The following is a 23,109-nucleotide window of genomic DNA, read 5'->3' as shown; positions in this document are numbered from 1 at the left end:
AGACAGCAGCTTCATACAGTAAACTGAAAAGATTTCTCAAATTAAAAATTTTAAATTTCAGGGGAAATGCCAATTCTTTCATAAGTCATGTAGTACACGCATGAAATTACAATTACCACAGTTTGAGGAGACCAGTTATCCATATATGTGAGGACCACCCTTGACATTTTATTTTGTTTTTTTAATGGTTGGAATGATGTTGAAAAGTTGAAGAAATCAGACACTAACCCAAAATTCAAAAAGGCTACATAATCATGGAAAATACATGCTTTGGATTGCTCTTAGGTCAACAAGTTACTTGTAGAACAGTCAATTACGAGTTTCACCCAATCAAAGGAGATAAATCAGAGAGAAAATTATCAACTGGACAGAAGAAACTGCTTCAATTCATCTGCACAATATTATTAAAACTTGTAGCACATACTTCTATTTGTTTTCATGTTTGCATTTTTGTTCAAAGAAGTATGTCAACAGTTGCATGAAAAACAAAGATCTGCTAAGATCATAAAAATGCTTTAAAGGTAGAAAAGATCAACCCAGTCCCCAACAGCTATCAGCAGGAGATACTTTTGGAGAAGTGCAAGAACCACTGCATGTGCATCTTCTTACATCTACCCTCCCAGTTTACAAAAGAACAGCGGCTTAGGAGTTTCCAGAGCCAGAGGTTGTATCTGTGTTTAACAGTATGCTTGTAATACCACCAGATAACATCAGAGCATGTCTCCATTCTCATAGAGAGATACAGGATCTGTCTTCCATGAAAGAATCACATTTCCAGAGGACAAGTCAAATATTGCTCCACTTTGAGACATAGACACTTCTTTCAAAAGGCAAGCAGGCAAGCATAAAATTCCTAAGGGGATGCACAGATGAACTGTTAATATCTGGTTTTCCCTCTTTCAATTAATTTCCAGGAATACACATGGTTGTTAGGAAAATTCTTTCTATGCTCTTTCAACTATGCTAGATTCAAAACTACAAAAAACACATTGAAGCCAAAAAAGTGTGTTAAAGCTTAAAAAAATGCTGCAATTCAACATATGGATAAGGTAACAAGACAAGAATAGCATCAGCTGTTTCATAACCAGTATATGCATTCAAGATTTTTATTTACTTACTTAAGTTGCCCTGTGTTTGGAGGAACAAACTAAGGAAAGGTTCAAAATATTTCTTACAAGTTTGCAATAGATTTTCCCATCTTTCAGATGGCTGAATCAAACAAACTGCAATAATTTCTTTCTTCTCTTGAAAAAAAAAAAACAAAAACCAAAAACATGATAGCTAAGAGCAGCAGTTGTATTTATTCACCTCCGAACTGCAGTACTGCAGTATTCTGAGCAGCAGATTTCTTACAGAGAAAATGGTTCCAAAAGGTACGTTCACCTAGAAACGTTCAGGTAGGACAGCACAGTGATCTGAGATGGTAGGAGATGCAAAAGTAAGTGTGTTTCAGGAAGCAGAGTAATTCCAGACCACCTTAGTGTAAATTCTAGCTAAAAAGGAAGTCTCAGCAATGCTGTATCAGCAACTGAAGGCAGAGGGTGTGGGGGATGGCTGGCAGGAGGGGGAAGAATGAAGGACATGAAAAGAGTTCTGAAACTTTCTGCTAGATGCATTTATACAAAAATGCATCTTGTTATGTTCAAATATGGGAATGAAACAATTTTTAAAAAATCACTGCATTATAATATAAAATAACCAATCCTTACTTGGATTAGGTAACAGACTAAGTTCGTAGGGTGCAGACTAACACAAATCTAAGCAGGCACAAAAAAAATGGTAAAGGTATTATCACTAAAACGAAGAGTCTTCAAAATCTAAGGAAAACATACTAAGATTTGGAAAGGTATAAAAATTACTATTAAACAACACAAAAAAAGAAAATCTAAACAACTTCCTCTGATATCCAAAATTGCAATGAGAAAGTTTCACTATTCAGTTCAGTAATAGCAAATAATAGTACAATAAAAAGTATAGAAATAGCACGTTAGAAGTCCTGGAGGAAATGCAGAATTTTCTGTTCTGTGCTACTATTAATACACTATCACCTCAGCAAAGAGAAAGTTGGCTCAAGTTCTTGCACTGAAGCACGTTTTCCTCTCTGATGTGCCCACCTGCGCTGTTTTGTTCTCAAATGTGAAACTACCTTGCATGTCCTCCACCCCAATTTTCCCACAGTGACTACCTCATGCAGGAATTTTAGTTCTTGGAACTCCTCCCTACCATCAACACTGTGCTGTTACAACGACAAGTGTAACTTAAGACATATTTCTAATATACTTGCTATATGCATTCAGAAGCCTTGAGATGCATGTCAATATGATGGCAAGAAATATGACAGTGAGAAGGAACTACTGTGTTAAGGATACACATATTTGAAAACTTTTAAAGACTTGACCTCACTACAAACTTCATCTAAATTTAAATACACTTTTGAAAAGTGATATAACTGACATGTACTATTATATTTTTTGTCAATGCTGAGCAGGGAAGTCTTGTGTAGGCTCACACTAGATTAAACTAAATTATGTCCACTTAAATCATTCCATCACAGCCACTTTTAAAGCATTAAGTAGTATAGAATAGACACTCCCTTATTGAAAAATGGCTTCGTAGCTGTCATATGCATGGGAATAGCAGATATTTCCATTTAATTTCAGGGATCTTTTTCAGGAAGAACAGCTGTAATTTGGCATATCATTAGCTGAACAGAATAGCACCCTGTATTTGGGTTAAGAAATTTGTATTTAAATATAGTACAAATAGAAGAGTGTCACTGATTATTAATTAAACACTACTTTTGATACAGTTGATACATGCAGAGCAGAAAAAAAATTTAAATTTAAGAGCCTAGCTATTCTCAAATAACATTATACAATGCAGAATACAGTAGAGCCTACTTTTATATCTTCCAATAACTTAATCAGGTTGGCAAACAACTTGTCAGAGGTAATTAAAATGACTTATTAGGGTTAAAAAAAAAAAAGCAACAAAACCCAAAAATGCTGCATTGGAATTCTCCTCTCACAAAAGATAAAAATGTTGCAATAATCTCCCTGCCATGATAAGCCACCATAGAAGTAGCCAGGGCAGCACTTCAAAGATGACAGTAGCAGGTCTGGATTTTCAGTTTCTAAACAAATATTAACCCATTCTTCTCAAAAACATGCCTGACACTGAGTATTGAGCATTCATGCCAAAAGAACCAATAATCCCAAAAGTAGTATATAACCCAAAATGGAAACACTAATGCACAAAACTTTGCAATAAGTACCAGTGAAATAAAACTTAAAACGTAAATAGTAAATGTAAGTATTCTCTTCAGAATGGAATCTAACTAAAACCCAGTTATTTAACATGTTCACTTAAACTAGTGTAAATCTTAATGAAACAGAAAGAAACAAATAAATGAGAGGTATACAACATTCAGACCAGAACACAGCAAAGAGGCAACTGACTGGAGAATAAACCAACCACCTTGCCCCAAAAACCCCAAAACCAAAAATCCCACCACACATACACAAAACCAACCAACCAAAAAACAGAGCAAAAAGATTTAAAGCGCAATACAACCTTAACAAGTACTTACTTTGTTAGCTGCCCTTTATTTTTATTGTTGTCAACACCATTGTATGTAACAGCTGCCAGTTTTCTGCTTCTGTAGTTCTCATAATGTACATTGTTAGTGACATCCTTCAGGTCCTGCATATGAGTTCTGTCAATAAGTGTAATTTATCAGCTTAGTGCACAAATACAAAATACTATCTGAAAAATCAGTCTATGTTCGTTCTGCAGATTGACTTAATTAAATCACAGCCCTCCATTAATGTCCCATTCCCCACAATGTTGTCATTCTTCCACTTAAATTAGAGCTGTCAAGGCATCAAAGTCACAGAAATACCAGATTATTTTGCACTGAACTATCTCAAGTTTGCAATATTCCAAACATTAACTTACAGGAAAAATCTTTGGAAAATTTGAGTTGTGGATAAGCTTGAAAGCTATCTGGAGAACAGTTATGAAAACTGTGTATTACTACTGCAGTAGGTGTGCCAAAGCATGTCAGGCAAGAAAAAACAAGCCAAAACTTCCTAATTTCTACCTTTTAGGTCTGCAAAAGCTAACCAAAATACAAACATTAGCTCCCTTTAATAATTTTCCATTGTCAGCCTGGAAAAAAGCAAACTTAATAATCAAACTAACAGTTGTTACAGCAGGTGTCACTAGCTGAACTGCTGTGAGTACAGGACTCAGCACCTAACACAGCGAAGCACAGGCAGTCTTGCTTTAGACAACTGCAGCACTGAAAATTTAAAAAAAACCCACCTACAACTAAGTACATATCAGCTTTAACAGACAACTCGGGTTCCTATGGTTTAATCACATTTTTCAAGAACAAGTAATCAGAAAGTAAGGAGAACTATTTAAAAAAAATCATCACCACCACTGCTTGCTAAATATGTAGTTAAACAAGATATCAAAGTGTAAACTACACTTTATATGGGCATTAATATGAACTCACTAGCTCAAATCTGTTTTTCTCCCATATATGACTTTCCAATCTCTTGGACATTCTAAAAAACTTAATGTTACCTTTAAGTTACTTACCTTATCAACATGTTCCTCAGAATTGTGAAGTCACAGTGTTCACCGTTTTCAACTGCAAAAAGTATTAAATGTTTGTTGAGATGCCAATCAAAATATGTGCCTTACACAGAGGTAAGGCTTTTAGATGTCAGCCATCTCTCACGTTCATTCCAACAATAGATTACTTCCAGTCTTTCCTTACTCAAACAGTATGTGTGTTAACAGTAGGAGAGCATTAATGATATAACTATGTCAATGTATCTTACCAGCAAAGTTCCTGTGCTCCCCTAAGCCATAACGGCAAACTGTACTCCAAGTTAGAACAGCAGAGTAAGCTACTGCAACAGAAACACAGTTTTACCAGTGTAACTAACTTTATGATCCTTTGGAGGCCCTGCCAGCAGAGCTGTATACTTAAGGATCAGACACCTAACTAAAGACCTCAGTCTAGATCCAGCTGTATCCAAAACCTTTAGAAGACTGACTTAACACAATCTATTTCAGCCTGCCCCACCAAATGAGTTGCACAAGTCTTCACTGTAATTTTAATGTGGACTTAGTTCTTTATTAACTAAGCAAAGAAAAGTTGTATATTTAATTTGATGCACCTGTCTATGGACGAAAAGAGAATACTGGCAGTTGTCATTAGATGCCACCTATTGCACCGTGCCTATCATCCCATTACTGGAGAAGAGGCTGATGCTGAGTAGCATTGCCCTGATAGGTAATGGAATGACACTGGAGAAAAATGCACACCCCAGAACGCTGGCGTGCAAACAGAGAAGGCAACACACAAAGCTCCGAGTGCACAAAAGCAAGGCACAAGGCAGGTTCCAAGGTACCCCTGAAGCAGAGATGGACATTTTCATGGGAAGGAGAAAGAAAAACAGGATGAAGGAATTAAAATAACACAAGTTCAGTGAATCCTACAGAAAAATGAAGCACGTAGCCTCTTCATGTCTTCATCTTGTATCTGCACCTCTGCATTATTTTATTCCATGCTTTTACACAAACTGGTAAGTTCCGCTCAGATAGTAGATGAAGTCATACTCCCAAAAAAGCGTCATCTCTGAGTATTCTGTCCTTAGCTGACAGACTCAAAGCCACTTAAAGAGGTTCCTTCTAGTTAGGCTAGCTCTTCGGTTCCAAAAGTTGTACAATCACATGAGTGTGAAACACTTATGTTTGTTTTATAATAAAGAAAAGCAGCACCATTTTGTACATCTCCAAATGCTAACACAAGAGCCTTAAATAAAGCTTGATCCTCTCTTTTAACTTTCTGCCAAACCTTACTTCCTACCAGACACGCACTTAAAAATGCTACAGCATTTCTCTTTAAAGTATTGGTCCTTAAGCTGGTTGTTGGTTGGTGATTTTTTTGGTCTGTTTTACACTGCATCGAATGTATAGTCCACTGCCCTTGGAAGGCAGAAACAGTGAGAAAAAAAAAAAATCTTCTCTTTATTCCATACATGCACACTACAAGGAAAAAGTTCAATCATGGAAAAACAGTTTGATAGTGACTTTTTCACTATACAGCAGAGTGCAAGCCATGCCATGTGCCATTTGAAATATGTGAACAGCATTAAAACACAAGCAGTGGCTGCCAGAAGAACACGCAGTTATCTTCAAGTCTCTATGAAAGTAAATTTTAAATGAATAAAAAAACACCCCCAAAAAAACCACTATCAAAAGTATTCAACTCATTACCAGGTACCTTCCTATTGCTACACCCTAGCAATTAAGACTCAGATGTTTTAGGAAAAAAACAAATTCTTCCAGAAGTTTTAAATTGAATTTATGCTAGTCAAGCTGATCAAATTAACATTTATAATACGAATACTCTAGAAAGAAGAATTTAAGAAATACACAGTTTTTGTATGAAGAAAATTAAAATAAGAATGCTACCGAACACTTGTAGTCTAAGCCTCATCATTAACTGCAATAAGTTACTGCAGGTTTTACAATTCCTCAGTGAGGCTTCAACAGGAATCTGCTTGCAAAGTTACATGTTGCTGAACCTTTGCCTTGTTCCAAAACTGTCAGAATAACAAAATGGTACATTCAATAATTTCCAGACCAAGACACATTCAATTTAAGCATTTCAAACATTTCAAATACAGACAAATGTCTGTTAAGTTTTAAACAGATAAAAAAATCATGACAAAGCCTTACCTTCTGCAACACCCCATGGGTACTGCCTTCCTCGAACTCTCTTGCCATTGACTTCAATGATCGTATTACTACCTACCACAGCAAGAGGTAAACGATCCTACAAGATAAAGTATTACTTTAACAAAAGCAAAGTTTCTGCTGCCAAAAGATACTGAAAGCATACCCATGTATAAACTTGATGTAAGCTAGTCTGGTGCTACAAGACTGCAATGCAGCTTACCCAAAGTGCAAGAATAGTTATGTTTACTGACCTCTGCCTAGTTTAATGACATATATATACACGCACACCCCTCTGAAATTCCTTACACTTGTGTTTTGTAAATCTAGTTAAGAAACAGACATTACTGTTACTAATATTAAACTAAGCAACAGACAAACCATTTCCTATTTACTCAATTGCACAGTAATTATTTATCAAGTCATATTCTCACTGGCTACAAGGACTGTTGCTTTGACTGGATCTTGTACCCAGTTTTCAAAGGTTTGGCAAACTACATAAAGTCCCTGTTTTCAGCTGAACCAAAAATCCCTCCAGTGTAACAAGCAACAAAGGAGCCAAGAGCAGATTCAAATAGTTGAAACTGTGTACAAAGCTAAGTATTTTGGACTTTTGTCCTTGCTTTTATTCTGCTCTTCTCCTTTAGGCTTAGTCCCAGAATATCTTCCATTTGTGCTATTTGTGTTTATCTAGCCTAGGCGATTCCCACTGTAACAAAAAAATGTAAAAGCTCTTAAGGCTGTTAAAGCTAGTGAACAAACAAAAGCAAGGCTCAAGAAACGTATACGAGATGGACTCCAATATAAAAGAACAAACTAAACCCACAAGTAAACAAAGAAAAAGCCTTTCAACAGCCTGACAGTCTTTTTGATTTTCTTCAGTCATTCATCTCCATTAAGGTTTCAGTATATCAATTAGTCAGACAGCTATTAACTGTAATGCACACACTCCGTGTCACTGCACACCTCTGTCTGAAAGACAATCCTTACCTCCTCCAAAGCTCCGAATCAAACAAATGTGGTAGGTGGATAAAAGTCAAAAAGGGTTGGAATAAAAAGAAAGTGATCTTTTAAGAGTCTGTTAAATGAACATGTGATCTTCTGCTCTCATTGTGAACTTCAGCCATTAAAGGACTTAAGTCATGGGTCTAAGACTGGCATTCGTTATTGCCTCTGCTGAGGAACACTGACTCCTAGAACAACTTTACATTTGATTTTTATCTTCTAAACATTTTGGTGGGCTCTTCATTAACGACAAAAAGCTTTTCACTCTCTACCCTTCCCGCCCACCCCCCCCAAGCAGTTTTGTCCAGAAGAAAATTATTTACCTTTATCTTTTTAACAATCTTATTTTCTTCTTCATCATCTGTTTCTGGAAATTCATATATTTTAATTTTGTGTTCTTGGATTTCTTTCATTATCTAAAACAAAAAATGTTAATTGTTTGAGGAATTCATACTTTGTAATAATTCTTTATTTCTTGCTGCAATCTGATCATCCCTCCTTTTGTTTGATATGCAAGATCCTTGTATATTAAGTTGACTAAGTTACATCACAAAACTTGCACATGTTTAACACCATCAGGTGACCCCAAGGGATTATTAGCATGACCATCTCTCCTTAGCCAGGAGAAGACAGGATCAGAGCCAGAACCCCACAGCTAACAGAATACTATCCATCAATACAAGGCAGCAAAAGTGAACATCAGTTTTCTACAACAGGACAAACAGATTTACACTAATGGGAATTCTACCCGCACACGCAGAAACTAATAAAATACAGCTTAAATTCTGAGACTCGCAATTGAGTCCCTTAAAAAAAAATATTTTAATAGATAACTGCAGGCACACTTCAGCCCTTTGAGTTCCCACAACAGCTACTGCTGTCACTCTTATTCTTCTGTTTCTAGATCACCTGAGCATCAGTTGCTTGAAGCAGGATCACCTGCCTATTTTAATAGAGCTTGTGACCGATAGACTGACTCTAGAGGTTAGGTTGTGTTGAAAAATATTTGCAAGCACTAAAGAAAATGTAAGAATAACTGACAGTGTCATCAAAAATGAGACTGTACCATTTCGGTGCTTGATTTGTCTGAAGGGTATTTTTAAAAACAAACTGATTAGTTTTCCAGAATTTTAGAAGAGAAAAATATTAGAGCATTTAGCTGACAGCTACACTGCAGAGCCCTGGGGAATATTTCTGGTTCATGGGTTTGCAATCTTATAAGAACAGTTTCCAATTCATGCAAGGACTTATTTTCAAAGTTTGTTTTGGGAAAGTCTCCCCTATTTAACATCAACTCACTGATAAGACTGCTTATGTATTAAGAAATATTCTGTGTTCTACCATTTTTTCCCCTTAACATCAAAAAAACCATGAAATGCAACCAAAACAGACTTCAGGTCTATAGCACCTTGCTTAAGTTTCTCCAAGGCAGAAGATGTGTCTCAATTTTTAGTCTTAAATCAGTAGTTTTGCACCCAATATCTCTCAATGCCACCTTCTTTTTCAGAACCTATGCTCTTCTGCACTAGGACTGGACACAATTCAATAAAACAATCTTCATGCCTTGTTTTGTCCTGTCCTGGGTCCTCCTTACTCTCCTCATATGATACAGCAAAGCCTAAATGTTCTACTCTCATCATGCAGTTGAAATAAAACAAACCACTTGGAGACAATAATGCCAAATTTATTCTATAAATAGAAAGAAATTATATCAGTTGTATCAATGTCAAAATTATCTCACCATCTTTAAAATGCATTACCACAGACCAAGACTGAACAGGTATACTGATTCTCATCTAATACCTGAGACCTCTTTAATAAATATAGCACATCAACGTGAAAGTGAATACCACAATACAATCAATGATGCTGTGATACTGTTAAATACCTTTTTTTTTTTTTTAAATACACAACTTCTGTTAGGCACATAAATCTTGAAAGTTCCCTTCCTCCCTTACTGATTTTTATCTCAGCAGTGAATTATTTCACTTGCCAAGAACCATACTACAATTGAAACCTCTTCCCCTGAGGACAGAAACAAGATTATTTCACCAAGAAATATAATTAAATCTAGAGATATAAATTACTTAGCTTTGCTGTCTCAAGTCATTGCTTCAGGGTTTAAACTTTGCACGTAAGAAGTTAAATCTCACCATTTCCATAGGGATCAACTTACTAAATTACCCCATGTTGTAAATATTAATCTTTCAACGCACCTGTTTTTTAAACTGTTGGCATTCCTCAGGTGTAAGTGTGTCTGCTTTGGCAATAAGTGGAATGATATTCACTTTTTCATGCAGGCGCTTCATAAACTCTATATCCAAAGGCTTAAGTCTGAAAGACAGCAATACAGCTTTGCAATTTATATTACTTAAACAAGAATGTACAAATGATTTGAGATTTGTCCTGACAACTACTCTTAAAACACTGATTTATGAGTGATAGATGCTTGAATGAAATTCAAAAGGCTACGTGCAACTGCTACAGGAAATCCCCTAGAACTGTATAATACCAGAGGAGTAAGTCATAAGTTAATATTACTAGCAGTCATGAGACTTCTGCTAGGTGAAATTACATTCATTTAATCAAGTGATAAGAACTCTCCTAGGAAGGTAGTAAAGCCTGTGTCATTTAAAGCCTGACTGTTAAGAGTTTACAGTTGTGCATCATGCTCTGTTCACATACCTAGTTTGAGTTTCTGAAAGTCATGTTTATTTGTATGCTTCTTCCTGAGAGTGTGCTGTGAGATTTTTTTTATACATTAGATTGCTGAAGACAGTGAACTGTGGCCTGTGTACAAATGAAGTAGAAATATCTCATCTCTAAATCATTATGTATAACAAAAAGACCATTATGAAAGTGTATAACAATGACACAAAAACACCCACCATATGGGTATATGAAACAATCAATCTGGATCAAAGTGATCAATATTTCCTGCTTGCTAAAGTAGAACCACAGAGGTTTTGATGCATTAACACTTCAGCATTAAGCACATTTAGTTAGGTTTAAAGTATTCACTTAAAGGATTTAGCAAGATTATGTCTCATATAAAAGAAATTAGGATTAGGAACATCAAAAACAGATACATTCGGTACTCAAATTTAGCTTCTTCTCCAAACCATATATAAAAGAATGAAGAAAATGTTAAACAACATATACTTCACTTTGACATTTTCTACCTTCCACTGAATTTCTCAGCTTATCACATGTTTCCGTTAAATAGCCAACACTAAAGCACGTCTACACTAATAGCACCGGTTTGGCTATCCATTCACCTTAACATGCTTTCCCTCTCCTCTCCTCAAAAAGCTACCTAGGGCTACACCAGGTTGAAGGGCAGTTGCCAAAGCAGAGTAGTTCAGAATGACAATACTGCTAGCCTCAAGGTCTTGAGTTTATAGTGGAGACTGAAGCAGGAAGCCTTTACATAAAGATCCTCCAACTGCAGAAAGAGGCTGCAATTCATTATCACCCCCTTCACTTACCTGGAAGGCTCCTCCCACCCCTTCACTCTCTCCCCTTACCCCCACACAAACTAACCCATCAGTTCAGATGTTTATGGGGGTATCAGCTAAAAATGGTGGGATGCGTTAAAAGTAATGCGTTAAATGGAAGGCCCCAACCTGCATTTATAAATTGTAACAAGCTGGCTTTTGTCAGAAGGACAAACAGAAGTAAGTTCACCTACAAATGCTTTCATTCCGTGTAAATACAATCATGCATTAAGAGTAAGAGTACCCTACTCGAAGGGTTACACGTGCTGATGTCTGCACAGGAAACCTGACCGAAGACTGCACCACCACAAAAAACAGGTAGAAAGTGAGCAATGCCCTTTCAGAGAAGACAATTTCTTAAAAGAGGAAATGAATGCTACCAGCAGCACCAGTTTGCTCTGTGCTCTATCCATTTACTTAATTAGATGACAATTCCAAGCATTTATTCCAGTACTTGAAAAACACTATGCAAACCTAGCTTAACTTTACACTCCTTTCCCCCAAGAATAATGTGAAATACCTGTACAAGGAACATACTTTTCCAGCTTTTAGCTCTACAAATTTAGTGACAAAACTTAATTTATCTGAAGCATTACTTTTATTTTTCCTTACAATTCTGCACCTCCCACTGGTTTAGAAAGTTTTAATGGATGAAGGGGTATGTGGAGGGAAGACAAACATTTGTTGAAGAACCTGAAAGTTAGCTCAAAAAAAGATTGACTAACACAAGGAATGGTTCATCTTCCCTTTATTTAAATGACATTTTGATTTTGTACACTAGTGAAACAGTGTATGCCAAGGATTCAAGTGTTTGCATTTAAAATTGACATGTTGAACAAAAAAAAAGTTTAATTAAGACAAGTCTACATAAGAAAAAACTTTTCTCCACCCAATATTTCTTTCCAAATTTGAGGAGTCTGTATAGTTCAGAATGATTAGAACCATTCCAATGCCAGCTCCAGAAGCCAAGCATAATAGTTAGCATTTTTCACTGCCTGAGGAATATTCCTCAGAATTCCTTCATTACTCCCTTCAAGTTTTACTACTTTTGATCCATACAATAGAATAGGCTACTTATTTTCTCCTCCTTGTGGTTCTTAAGGTATAACTTAAGACTGACAAATTTAATCAGTTATAATACAACAACGATAAAATGCTAAGCAACCAATTACAGATATAGTCAATCTACATCTAATACACCCTGAAAATGCAGTTCTCTCTCTCTACCACTAGATAGAAGTCTGATCAAGTTAAAAACTAAGCAGAGGTGGAAGATTGCATAATAATTGAAAAAATCCAGAATGCCTATATTGGAATTGTCACTAGACAAAAGATTACACTCCAGGTGAATTAAAACATGCTTATAAAGAAGAATGAAACTTCCCATCTTCAACTTATCATTAAAGTCAAAGGGAGGGAGGAAAAACAGAAAGGAAAGTCCTGTTGCTTGAAGCATGAACCAGTTTCTCCTAATGTGAAGAAAAGACATACTGACCACAAATAGACTTGGCACTGCTGAACATACGTGTATTTTTAATTGTTCTAATACTATGTTGCTTGTTACGTAATTAATGTACAATCCTGTTTTCTGGTGTTCTAACTTAATACTTGTCTGGCTTGCTGATGTTTGACAAACCAAAGTAAGCTCATCTTTGAAATTAAGCATGGTCTCCAGGCCATTAAGAAAATCCTATTTGGAACTTTACATAATTAAGAATACCAAATTTGGATGTTTATCTGAGATAGGAGACAGAGAAAGGAAACATAAAATACACTAATACGAACCCATGTCCTGAAGGAGCAATGAAGTATAAACAACACTGCACTCTATTATCTGGCATCTGGCGTCTGTTCACTCGAGATTCTGCATTCAGGTAGTCCTCAAATTTACTGTCAATGTAGTCGATAACTGGCTGCCAACTGCAGAGGTTACATGAATAAAAACCTGTAAGTTACATCATTTATGTAAAAAAGTCTGTTAAGAAATAGATGCACACTATTTCCCCATGGGTTGCCTTTTTTTTTTTTTTTAATTAAGAGACTTCAGCAGAGCACATTTTAAGTGACCAGCTCCTCAACATACAACCGAGTTACATAGCTCTGAAGATACAATCTGTGAGTTCACCGAGAAGCCCTTTCAAACACAATTACCTTCATTGTAATAGCATTAAATAGAACACTTAACAGTAGCCAAAGGAATATGCTTTACCCTTCACACATCTTGTGACAGCAGAGAAGTTGGTTCTGCACACTGCATGTGTGGATAAAGAACCAAAAGCTCCATTCGCTTTAAAAAGGGAAAAGCTGATAGCGTTTCAATTGAGTTATAAAGGTACTTGCAACTACAGTCACTAAAATTTTCAGCTAACTGAAAACTTTAAAAGCATTAATATTTTAACTGAAGATCAAAGCATGCATTTAAAAAGAAGTCACAAGGTATTATCTCTCTCACACACACAATACACAATTTGGAATTATTGTGGGAAAACATTCAAAGAACGTCTTACCAATTACTATTATCCACAGCATCTCCAAATCCTGGTGTGTCAACTATTGTAAGTAGTAGCTGAACACCACCCTCTTTGATTAAAACTTTTGACTGCTCAACCTGTAAAATGAATACGGTAAGATTAAATTTTTAACAGTTTAGTCACCCATCTTAAACACTGGGAAAATCATTCAATGAATAAGAACTCTGAGAAGGAATTGCTAACTTTTCTGCTTCAGAGGGATACTGGGTCTGTGTTTTCCTTATAAAATCCCAAAGATTTGATAACCATTATATTTGATGAAATTGTGAACTTTGGTCATTTCAAAGAAAATTACACTTTTCAAAACTAATCCTCCCCCCAAGCACCTTAGACACTTCATTTCTAGTCCTGTTAATGTATTTTTAAGAATACTTTTATTCTTCAGCTAGTATAATGCTTGGGAAAGGAATCACAGAAAGTGATGGTTTCCTGTTACAAACAGATTGATATTGGAAAGTAATACAATCTAGCCGCAATCTGCTGAGCTAGACCTCACGTGACCATAATGGATTGGCTCCTTGTTAGCTCAGGTCACTGATGGAAACCTGGCTCAGAAGGCAACTGCATCAGCACAAGGCATGACGCAAGATCTGGGTGTGGGAACGCGCGCCTTGAGTTGTGACCACCCAGCTGCAGCAGAGCTCAGCCAGCTTGCAGTAAGCATGTCATCAAACAGATTAAGCACGTCACGACACAGAAAATTTAGGCTAAACAGCAAATGGACTGCTACCCACTTCCTTCTGCTAATATCTCAGTAATTACCGATAATGCCAATGTCAGGCATATCTGTCTGAGGAAAGTGCTGTACACCACTGTCCTATCAGTCTGATCCACAGCAGTAAGAAATGACAAACTCATGGCAGCATGTTGACTCTTTCCAATTGCTCACACATTTATTCATAGGTTTTTCACTGATATTAAGACCATTTCTATTAAATCACTAGTGATGCCATTTTCTAGATAAGGATTCAAGAAATCAACCATGCAAGCCATTTATTCAGAGCCACACACAAGTTGGCAGACATTGATGCCACCTTATTGCTCATTGCTTAACATTTCTTAAGCCTCCTTGAACCCTAACTGGGGAGAGAAAAGAAAGTTACATTTAACTAGGTGAGCATCTGCAAAAGCATTCAGTAATGAACTTTCAGAAAGGCTGGAAACCTCAATAATAAATCCTATCTGGATGGTCTCTTGACCAGTTCAAGATTTGAGAGAGATCGTATCAATGCCGCTTAAGCGCTTGCACATCCCTAGTTATATAGGTGAAACACGCTCTCTCACAGCCACACCTGAACATTGTTGTAAACACTTTGCAATCACTGGTTATGTGATGCAATGTAAATCTACAAAATAAATTTAACGTTCTGCAGGAAGTCAAACTAAATACCTCTTGCACAAGCAAAACACTGATTCTAATGCAGAAGAGAATATACAGAAAAACAGAAAACAGTAACTAACTGCAAAGAAATCTCCACATTTAACCTGTGAGTATGCAGGATGCTATTTTTATCTCCTCATCAGCAGGGATCCTATCCAAGCCAGATCAATCCTTTTCACTTTTAGGACACAATGAATTAACTTGGCTACACTACAGCTGTCTATAGCATGCAATCATCATGAGCTGGTTCCTCACCTAACAAAAAGACCAAAAAAAACCCAACCCCAAACCAGTAAGGCAGCTTCATAAAACAAGACTCCCCAGCACTTGGCTACCTGGATGCTAGTCACAGAAGAACCCAGGTTGGGGTGGACTTCAAGGCCAACCCAATTCAATCTCCTACTTCAGCAGGCCATACCACAAGGTTAGAAAGGTTTAAGAAAAAGAAATTTAAAAAGACGGGAATGCACACACGCCTGCCTAAGATACCACCAAGCTACCCTTTCACTAACTGTACAACTCCTATCCTTCCAAAAGCATCCAGTCCAAAGACATGAGAATCTAGGAATACATGCAGTGCTTTAGAAACTTACATTTTGATTGTGGTAAATGTATTTTTTCTCCCCCTCAGGAGTTCTACAGAGAAACTTTATTGTACACAATCGATGCCAGAACTCCAGACAGTAATCCCTAGCCACACAGTCAACTCAGCCAAGAGTTTACTACTCACAAGCTTTAGCACACAGGAGATTAACTTCTGATTCCTCGCATTCTTTTTGCTATCTTGCATATAGTAACCACAAAGTCCTCCTATAACCAAGCTCTCTGCAAGTATAAGAAACCCATAACACTTTCAAAATACTAGAAATGATAATGTTAAGAGCCGTACTCTTGCCAAGAGCTACAAGGTATCAGCTTTATTCTCCAGAACAAAAATTCCCAGCAAGAACCATTAAATTATTGAGCATTCACGGTGGAATGCTTTTACAAAAGCAGCAATTAATAAAACATTATCTTGTACATGTGTTTATAACAAAGGAAAAGGAAGGTCAGGAGACCCTCAGAAATGCCACGCCAAACATTCTTCCTGATTCTGTATGCTCGTAAAATGTAAGTGAGGCTGAATTTGTGAAGTCATCTTCTGATGAATGGTCTGCAGTAACTGAATCTCTGCACACAGTACTAATACCTTACTGGGTGGTGAGGATTTAAATTTATTCTTACTTTTCATAAATTCATGTAAGTATCTTGCTATCAGAGCAGGGTTTTCAAAAACCTACAGAACAAGAAACATTAGTTGATCAAATTAAATGTCCTATGCTTGTGTTGTGGACAATCAGACCGTATCCACCACATATTGTAAGCAGTAGAGACTACTGGTAAGAGACAGTGGGTGAAGAACCTGCCATAAAGCTTCTGTAAAGTTGCATTTTTCTAACCTAAATGGATGTGTCCATACATGGTCAAAGGCACTGAAAGCAGCAGCATCTGGAAAAGATCCAGAAAATCACTGTAAACTACTGTCATTCATAGTTAAGCATCCAACTGCATCCTATCATCCGATTTACAAGTATTCCCAAGGGATTCATGGAAAACATTAGTTCAAGTCTTGGAATTTAAAACTTTTTAATAAAAGTCTCCTCCAAACTGCCATTTTCCCATGCACTCCAGTCAACTGGGTCACACGGGTCTCCTTGGCAGTTACTACACAGCATTCGTGATGTGATGCTTGTTACAGCTTGACTACTTTTAATGGATTAAACAGGGCTTTACTATACTCCACTTAAGATAGTGAAATAGTGATCAGAGAAAACATATTTCATACCTGATCATTTCTGAAGAAGTTTCCTTTGAATTCTGACATCAAATCACTTACTATTAACAGTTTTTCTGTGTTTTCCATGAAATTAATACAAGGGACCTGCCTCACAAAACAACTTTAAACTGCAATTGTTTTCAAGCCCAAGCCACAGTTTGTATTTACCTACCCGAAACTCTCATACAACTCCTGATCAGTAAGTTATTCCCACCATATAAGAGCAGGTGATTATTACCACCAAGATTTTAGAGTGCTCTGGTGGTCTGTCTCATCTCTACCTACAAAACCCTTGACATCCTCAACCTAGAAAGGTTTACACTGACAAAGAGTACAAATCCCATGGATCCAAACAGCAACTCCCACTTTTAAATCTTTGATTTCATTTTTGACTGGAATCACCTCCACATCATATACATAGTTGCTCGCATACACAATTTTAGGTTGCAGGGGGAAACAATTTTATCCTCACTTAGACATTGACACTGAAAATAAGACAGTTTGTTTCCTTCTTAAAATGCTACAGTTACTGATTTTTCATTGTCACAGCAAGTAACTGAAAACAAACGTTGCACTACAAGTATACTCAAAAAAAACCCCTCATTAGATAAATTAAGCAACAGTTTCTAAGGGTAAAGGCAGTCTTCAGATATATTTTATTCCAATCACATTATTTGCTAAGTCATGATAGACCCCAATTCACTGCTGAAAATAGTTTTGGCTAGATCTCGGCCACCCTCAGACTTTAGCCCACACAGTGGAAGCAGGAAAAAATGCAATAGATTTTCAGCCAGAGTTCTGTTCAAGCCCTCTTTCTCTTTTTCAGCTTTACATGCCAAAAAAAAAAAAAAAAAAAAGAAAAAATTAAGTGAGGCTTCCTGAAAAGTATGGGGCTTTTTCTTCAACCAGTAAATTAATAAACATCAAACCATCTCTGAAGAACTCAAAAGGTCACAATGAACAGATCATCTAATCTTACCACCTAATACATCAAAGTACTTAATTCAGATTCCAGAAACTCCACACACACAGTTTTAGTTTAAGTTTTCTTACATTGATCCACCTTTAGCCAGGGTGGGACTGAGTTATCTTTGAAAGATGTTTTGTAGTAGCTTTTTTGTTTGTTTATGTGTAAATTCTTCCCTATGATTTTTCCCAATTAAAAAAAAAAAAAAAAAAAAAAAGAATCTTCCAATGACAGGGCATCCAACCCACTGTTACTTAAACTTTAATTCAATGAACATAACCTGAATTGGTTTATCTTTTGCTAAACCAATGTGTAATCAACAGTAATGAATCACACTATGGCTCTCCAATTAAAAAAAAAAAAAACACATCAAAAAACCACCCTTCTTCTTAGTTTTCCAGCAGTCACTGATTATTTCATTAGTAAGTACATTATACCAGAGCTTAACTATTTGCATACCTTTTCCAGCCCACTTAACATCTCTTTGAAACAGGTACATTAATTCAACCCTTTTCATCCCATTTCCAAACAGGACTGCACCCATATGAGGTTTCGAAAGTACAGGCAGCACACAAAGTATTTCACCTCAGGGCTCCCACACTTCAACAGGCTACAGTCTCAGAACCTGGAAGTTTTGAATAGCTAAAGTACACTGAAAGACACACTAAATATTTCTTAGTGGTTCACATCATGGCTAAACTTAGTTGAAGTATAGGTGCTTATGTGACAACTGTATCACCTTACATTACTAAATTGCAAGTTATATTGTTCATGCTGCAGTTTTTTCCCCTCTGACATACCTGTACAGTCTTTTTAATTCTGTGTGAAGGACCTGGATACTCTGGGGAATACAATTCTGTTAAGAATAATGAGTTGATTAATGTTGATTTTCCCAGTCCAGATTCACCTGGAAGAAAACAGAACAGTTTCAGTACAACCTGGAGTATCACACTGAGTACAAACATTATATCTACATTTCAAATACTCTTGAAACACAGTACCTGAAAACACGCACTGTGCTCTAAGGCTTTGTGAACCTATCATCTTTTCCAGCTCCAAGGAAAACCCTGCGAACCCAACTGTCACTGCTGGATTCTACAGACATTCATTTTTCTGATCACATTAAGTACTGAATGCATTTAGTACTTCTCCATTGCTCCCATTACAACACACAAAGATGATATTACCCCACATTAAATTTTATAAACAAGCTGTCTTCCTGGTATGACTTCCTATCATAATGCCAAAGCAGACTAAGTTATTCCTTTATTTCAAGTATTATTTGAGAGTCTTATTGTCAAGGAGGAGAAAAAAGAAGGGGGAGGGGAAGAAAGAAAGAAAAAAAAAAAAGAGAGAGATGGACATTAGTTTGGTCTAACTACTAAGACCACAAGAGCTAAAAAGCTAAAATGAAATTTCAGAACTACGTGGTTTGCCTGGGAATTTTGTTGTTGAGGCAAGGAAGGGGGATTGGATTTTGTTTGGTTTTTTGGTAATTTGTTCATGAACAACAATAAGACAGGCTTGCTAAAGAATCTGGAGACACTACTGCCATGACAATCCAATCAAATACAGTTACAATTCCCACAGCAAAGATTACCCCCCATTTACAGCTCTACAGAGACAGGAGCAAGAATTTTGGATCAACTATTTATTACAGTATTTAAAAAGACAAGGCTTTTGCTTAGCTTTCTGTTGTAAAGAAATTGCTTCAACACGGCAATTCACACTGGCATGAGAACTAAAGAAAAAAGTAAACCAGAAAGCATCATTTTCATAAAGTATTCATATGCTGCGCTGTTAGTGCATAGACCTAAACAGGAACAGTCACACAGAAATTTGCTCTTAAGCTAATGAATTTGGGTGCAAACTACATATTTTCACTGAGGGAGGAGAACGAACTGCACTGCCCCCACACTTTAAAAAGAAAAAACCTAACCCGCTAATGCCTCCACCCACAGTAAATAACGGTTGATTTAGAGACTAAACTCAGAAAGCTTCGAAACTTGTCTTGAGACAAGACCTGGGTTAATGCAAGTTATCGAGAGTTACAAACCAGAAAGTAGTTACAAGCCCCAGTAGACGAGACCTGGTCCCCACTGTACTAGCCGGCTGGGTTTCATACACAATCTAGCTCATACACATCAGCGGTCTCGATTACAACGGTGTAGCACAAAAGTCTCTGCAGTCCCGAACAGAGCGATCTGATTAGCTATACTGTAAATGGATTAGCAGCTGATGAAACATTGCAACCAGAGCTCCTGCAGGCTGGCTACATTATTAGAGCTGCTTGCTCTTCAAACCCCACCCTGTCTGACAGATGAGCTAACCTACGCTGCAAGCAGGGCCTGGCTACAGCTGGAAGATGGGCTAAGGCAGCCAAGAAACAAGGAGATACTCAAGTTATAACCTCAAGATATTAGTGCTGCGAACACTAACCCTGACACAACCAGCTGTATGTGAGCCAGAAGGGACAGGCCTGCTGACAAGCATTTCATCACTACCGCCGCAGATTTTGCCTTTTTCTGTGGTCAGATGCATTAGACATTTCAGAACTACACAGTAAATAACAGTGCCTAAAAGCTTCTGGTTGTAAGGGACTCACATCTTCTACTCTGCACTTGCGAGATCTTTAGGGCAGTGTCAGCTGCAGCCGAGAGGCTTCCCTACCAAGCCTGCAATAGAAAGAAGCTCTGAAAAGCACAGCTTTCCAACCTCATAGCTGCTGCCAGTTTGAAGCTTAACCTTGTCCATCTCCCAACTTTGCTCAAGATACACGTATCATTCCAGTTAAACTGAAGAGTTTTTATTCCACCCTACTGAACCCATCAAGAGGAGAGATGCAATTTTGCAAAGTACAACTCATGTCCTTTCAGTGAACATCTTTTAGTTGACCGTAATCTTGCAAGAGGCTCTCTACCGCACTACTGAAGAAAGATTTGTGTATCAGATGCTACTTGAATGATAAAAAAAGGGTTATCCCTTCCCCCTTCTATTAGGATTATTGCTGGTCTTAACATGCTACAGAATTTAAAGTGGAAAACACTCAGAACAACCACTTCTCCCCAAAATCACAGCGCTTATCAAGTTGCCATTGAAATTCAACATATGGAAATAAGATTTTTCAGCTTTGAAAGAATGTGATGGAAAACCAGCAGCTCTCCCTACATGGTTCCTGCAGCTGTGGCACTCTGTACCAAGCAGTTCCTGAGCTGCTGAAGCATTACGCCCTGATTGATTTGAGGTTTGTTTCCCCTCCCCACCTCCCTTACAGTAGCAAGGATGGGAAGGCAGTTTTGAGCTGAAATTAGTGAAGAAACTAGTATGCTAAGGATATTTATGCACCACTTTGTTCCCAAAGGTGCCCAGTCTCCTAGATACCCCTACCCGTGCTAACTTTAATCACTCAGTGCAGATTGTAACAGTTCAGGCTGCCACCAGTAATTGAGGTATTACAGGTAAGGGTTTGCATCAACACACCAATCCTGGATGCAGTTACGTGCTTAGACTGTGTAACAGTCAACACTTATGATGGTAGTAAAAGGCTATAATATCAAATAAAACAATTACACTGAAACTGCAGGCAAAAACAATAACTGGAAGATTCAATATTGTACTATGCGGAGTCATGCTGCTTCCACTGTGATCAAACAGGAATTTATCTGCTGACTACAGGTGAAGCAAAATTAAAGAAACCAAATGTATTTGAACAATTCTAGCAGCCTTTTTGGACACATTAAAATATTCTGACCTTAGCTAGAAATATGATAAGTAAAAACCAACCACAACCCCAAACAAAACCCTCCGTTCTTCCCATGTAGGAACCTGCTCAACCCAAGTTCACCTGGAAGAATTGCCTACTGGAAAGGCTGGGAATGCAGCTTCCAAGGATGCAATGGGCTATGAATATGATAAAACACAAGAGAACAGGGAAAACAAGTGGAATTTACTTTGCCTTAACATGAAAAAAAAAAAAAAGGTGCATCCCAAATAAAAAGCGTCTTCTGACTCTCAGTAAGCATTTCTGATGAGACTTTGCCCTTTCACCATTATATGAAGTGGCATAAGGATGTAATGTAAGAGAACTGTTTCATCAGTAAGAACTGCCAGTCACTCAGTGCATCACGATGCAGTTAGATCTAGCTGCCTAATTTAGATAAGTGAGTGATTTTTAGAAATATCCTCTCTTCTGTTTTCAGCATGAAATGTTTTCTTTCAAAAGAAAAAAAATACTTTGACTTTGCAGGGTAATCCTGAATCCAAGAGTTTAATTATTTTTGGTATCCAGCTACTGCTTTTACCTTGCCCTCATTCTCCCACGAAATGTTTCATATATGCTTCAAGTTCTTCTGAACCAACACACGGTTTTCTTCATTATTTTGTGTCTTATGTTTATCAGCAAACTAGTGTTTTAAAATTTCAACATCTTCTCAAGCTATTTTTCCTCTATAATCATATTCAAATACATGGAGCTGGCCACTCTTGGTAGAAATAAGCATGTACTTTTGTTAGTAAAAGGACAATCTTTTGTCAGACCTTACAGGCTTGGCAAAAGTTCCAACTCTTCTCAAGTTTATGAATTTCTAAATGGCTGCACAACTACTGGATCTTTTCTTATACACTTAGGTTAACAATTACCTGTCAACAATTAGCATCTTTACACAGATGGCCCATGGCACATCATTTAAAGTTAACCTTGGATAGCAAAATTTCTTCTGTGAACAAAACACTGATCGAGTACTTCCCTTTTTCTCTCCACAGATGAGACTAGCTGAGAGATAAGAAGGTAGACAAGAAAACCCCCAACATATTCGACTTTTTCTTTTATATCTCAAACACATTTTTGGGGGTCAGGAGAGACTACTGGCAACCACTGGAATGGCTTGTAAACTATGGTAAATAGTCTCCAGAAAAATATTAAAGCAGATAAGTATGGAGAATTAACAATTAGAAAAGAATTAACAATTAAAAAAACTGGAAAAATGAACTGCAACCCATGGGAATGGGGGAAAGCAGTACTCCAGAGATGGAAAATAAAATAAGTAACTCAGATCGTTCTCAACAGAGCTACATAAATCTTTCACCTTCATTTTCAAATCACTCCCTGTAAATGAAGCTCATTTCCAAATCACTCCCTGTAAACGAACCAGAAA

The 23,109-nt window shown here is 37.1% G+C and overlaps 1 protein-coding gene across 3 annotated transcripts in view; it reads right to left on the bottom strand.

Annotated features, from left to right (window-relative positions):
* The window catches only part of SEPTIN7 (septin 7), a 62,441-nt gene that overhangs the window by 7,186 nt on the left and 32,146 nt on the right, over nt 1-23,109 (bottom strand). For all 3 annotated transcript variants that reach the window (XM_074841450.1, XM_074841460.1, XM_074841470.1), the window contains 8 exons: nt 18,757-18,863; nt 13,769-13,869; nt 13,047-13,181; nt 9,981-10,098; nt 8,088-8,180; nt 6,763-6,859; nt 4,609-4,660; nt 3,590-3,715 (listed from right to left, as the gene is read on the bottom strand). In XM_074841450.1, coding sequence (XP_074697551.1) covers nt 3,590-3,715; nt 4,609-4,660; nt 6,763-6,859; nt 8,088-8,180; nt 9,981-10,098; nt 13,047-13,181; nt 13,769-13,869; nt 18,757-18,863 — 829 coding nt within the window. The remainder of the gene's footprint in view (nt 1-3,589; nt 3,716-4,608; nt 4,661-6,762; nt 6,860-8,087; nt 8,181-9,980; nt 10,099-13,046; nt 13,182-13,768; nt 13,870-18,756; nt 18,864-23,109) is intronic.

The sequence above is a fragment of the Strix aluco genome, chromosome 1 (genome assembly GCF_031877795.1).
Source record: "Strix aluco isolate bStrAlu1 chromosome 1, bStrAlu1.hap1, whole genome shotgun sequence".
Taxonomy (NCBI): Eukaryota; Metazoa; Chordata; class Aves; order Strigiformes; family Strigidae; genus Strix; species Strix aluco.
This window is presented reverse-complemented; position numbering and strand designations above follow the sequence as displayed.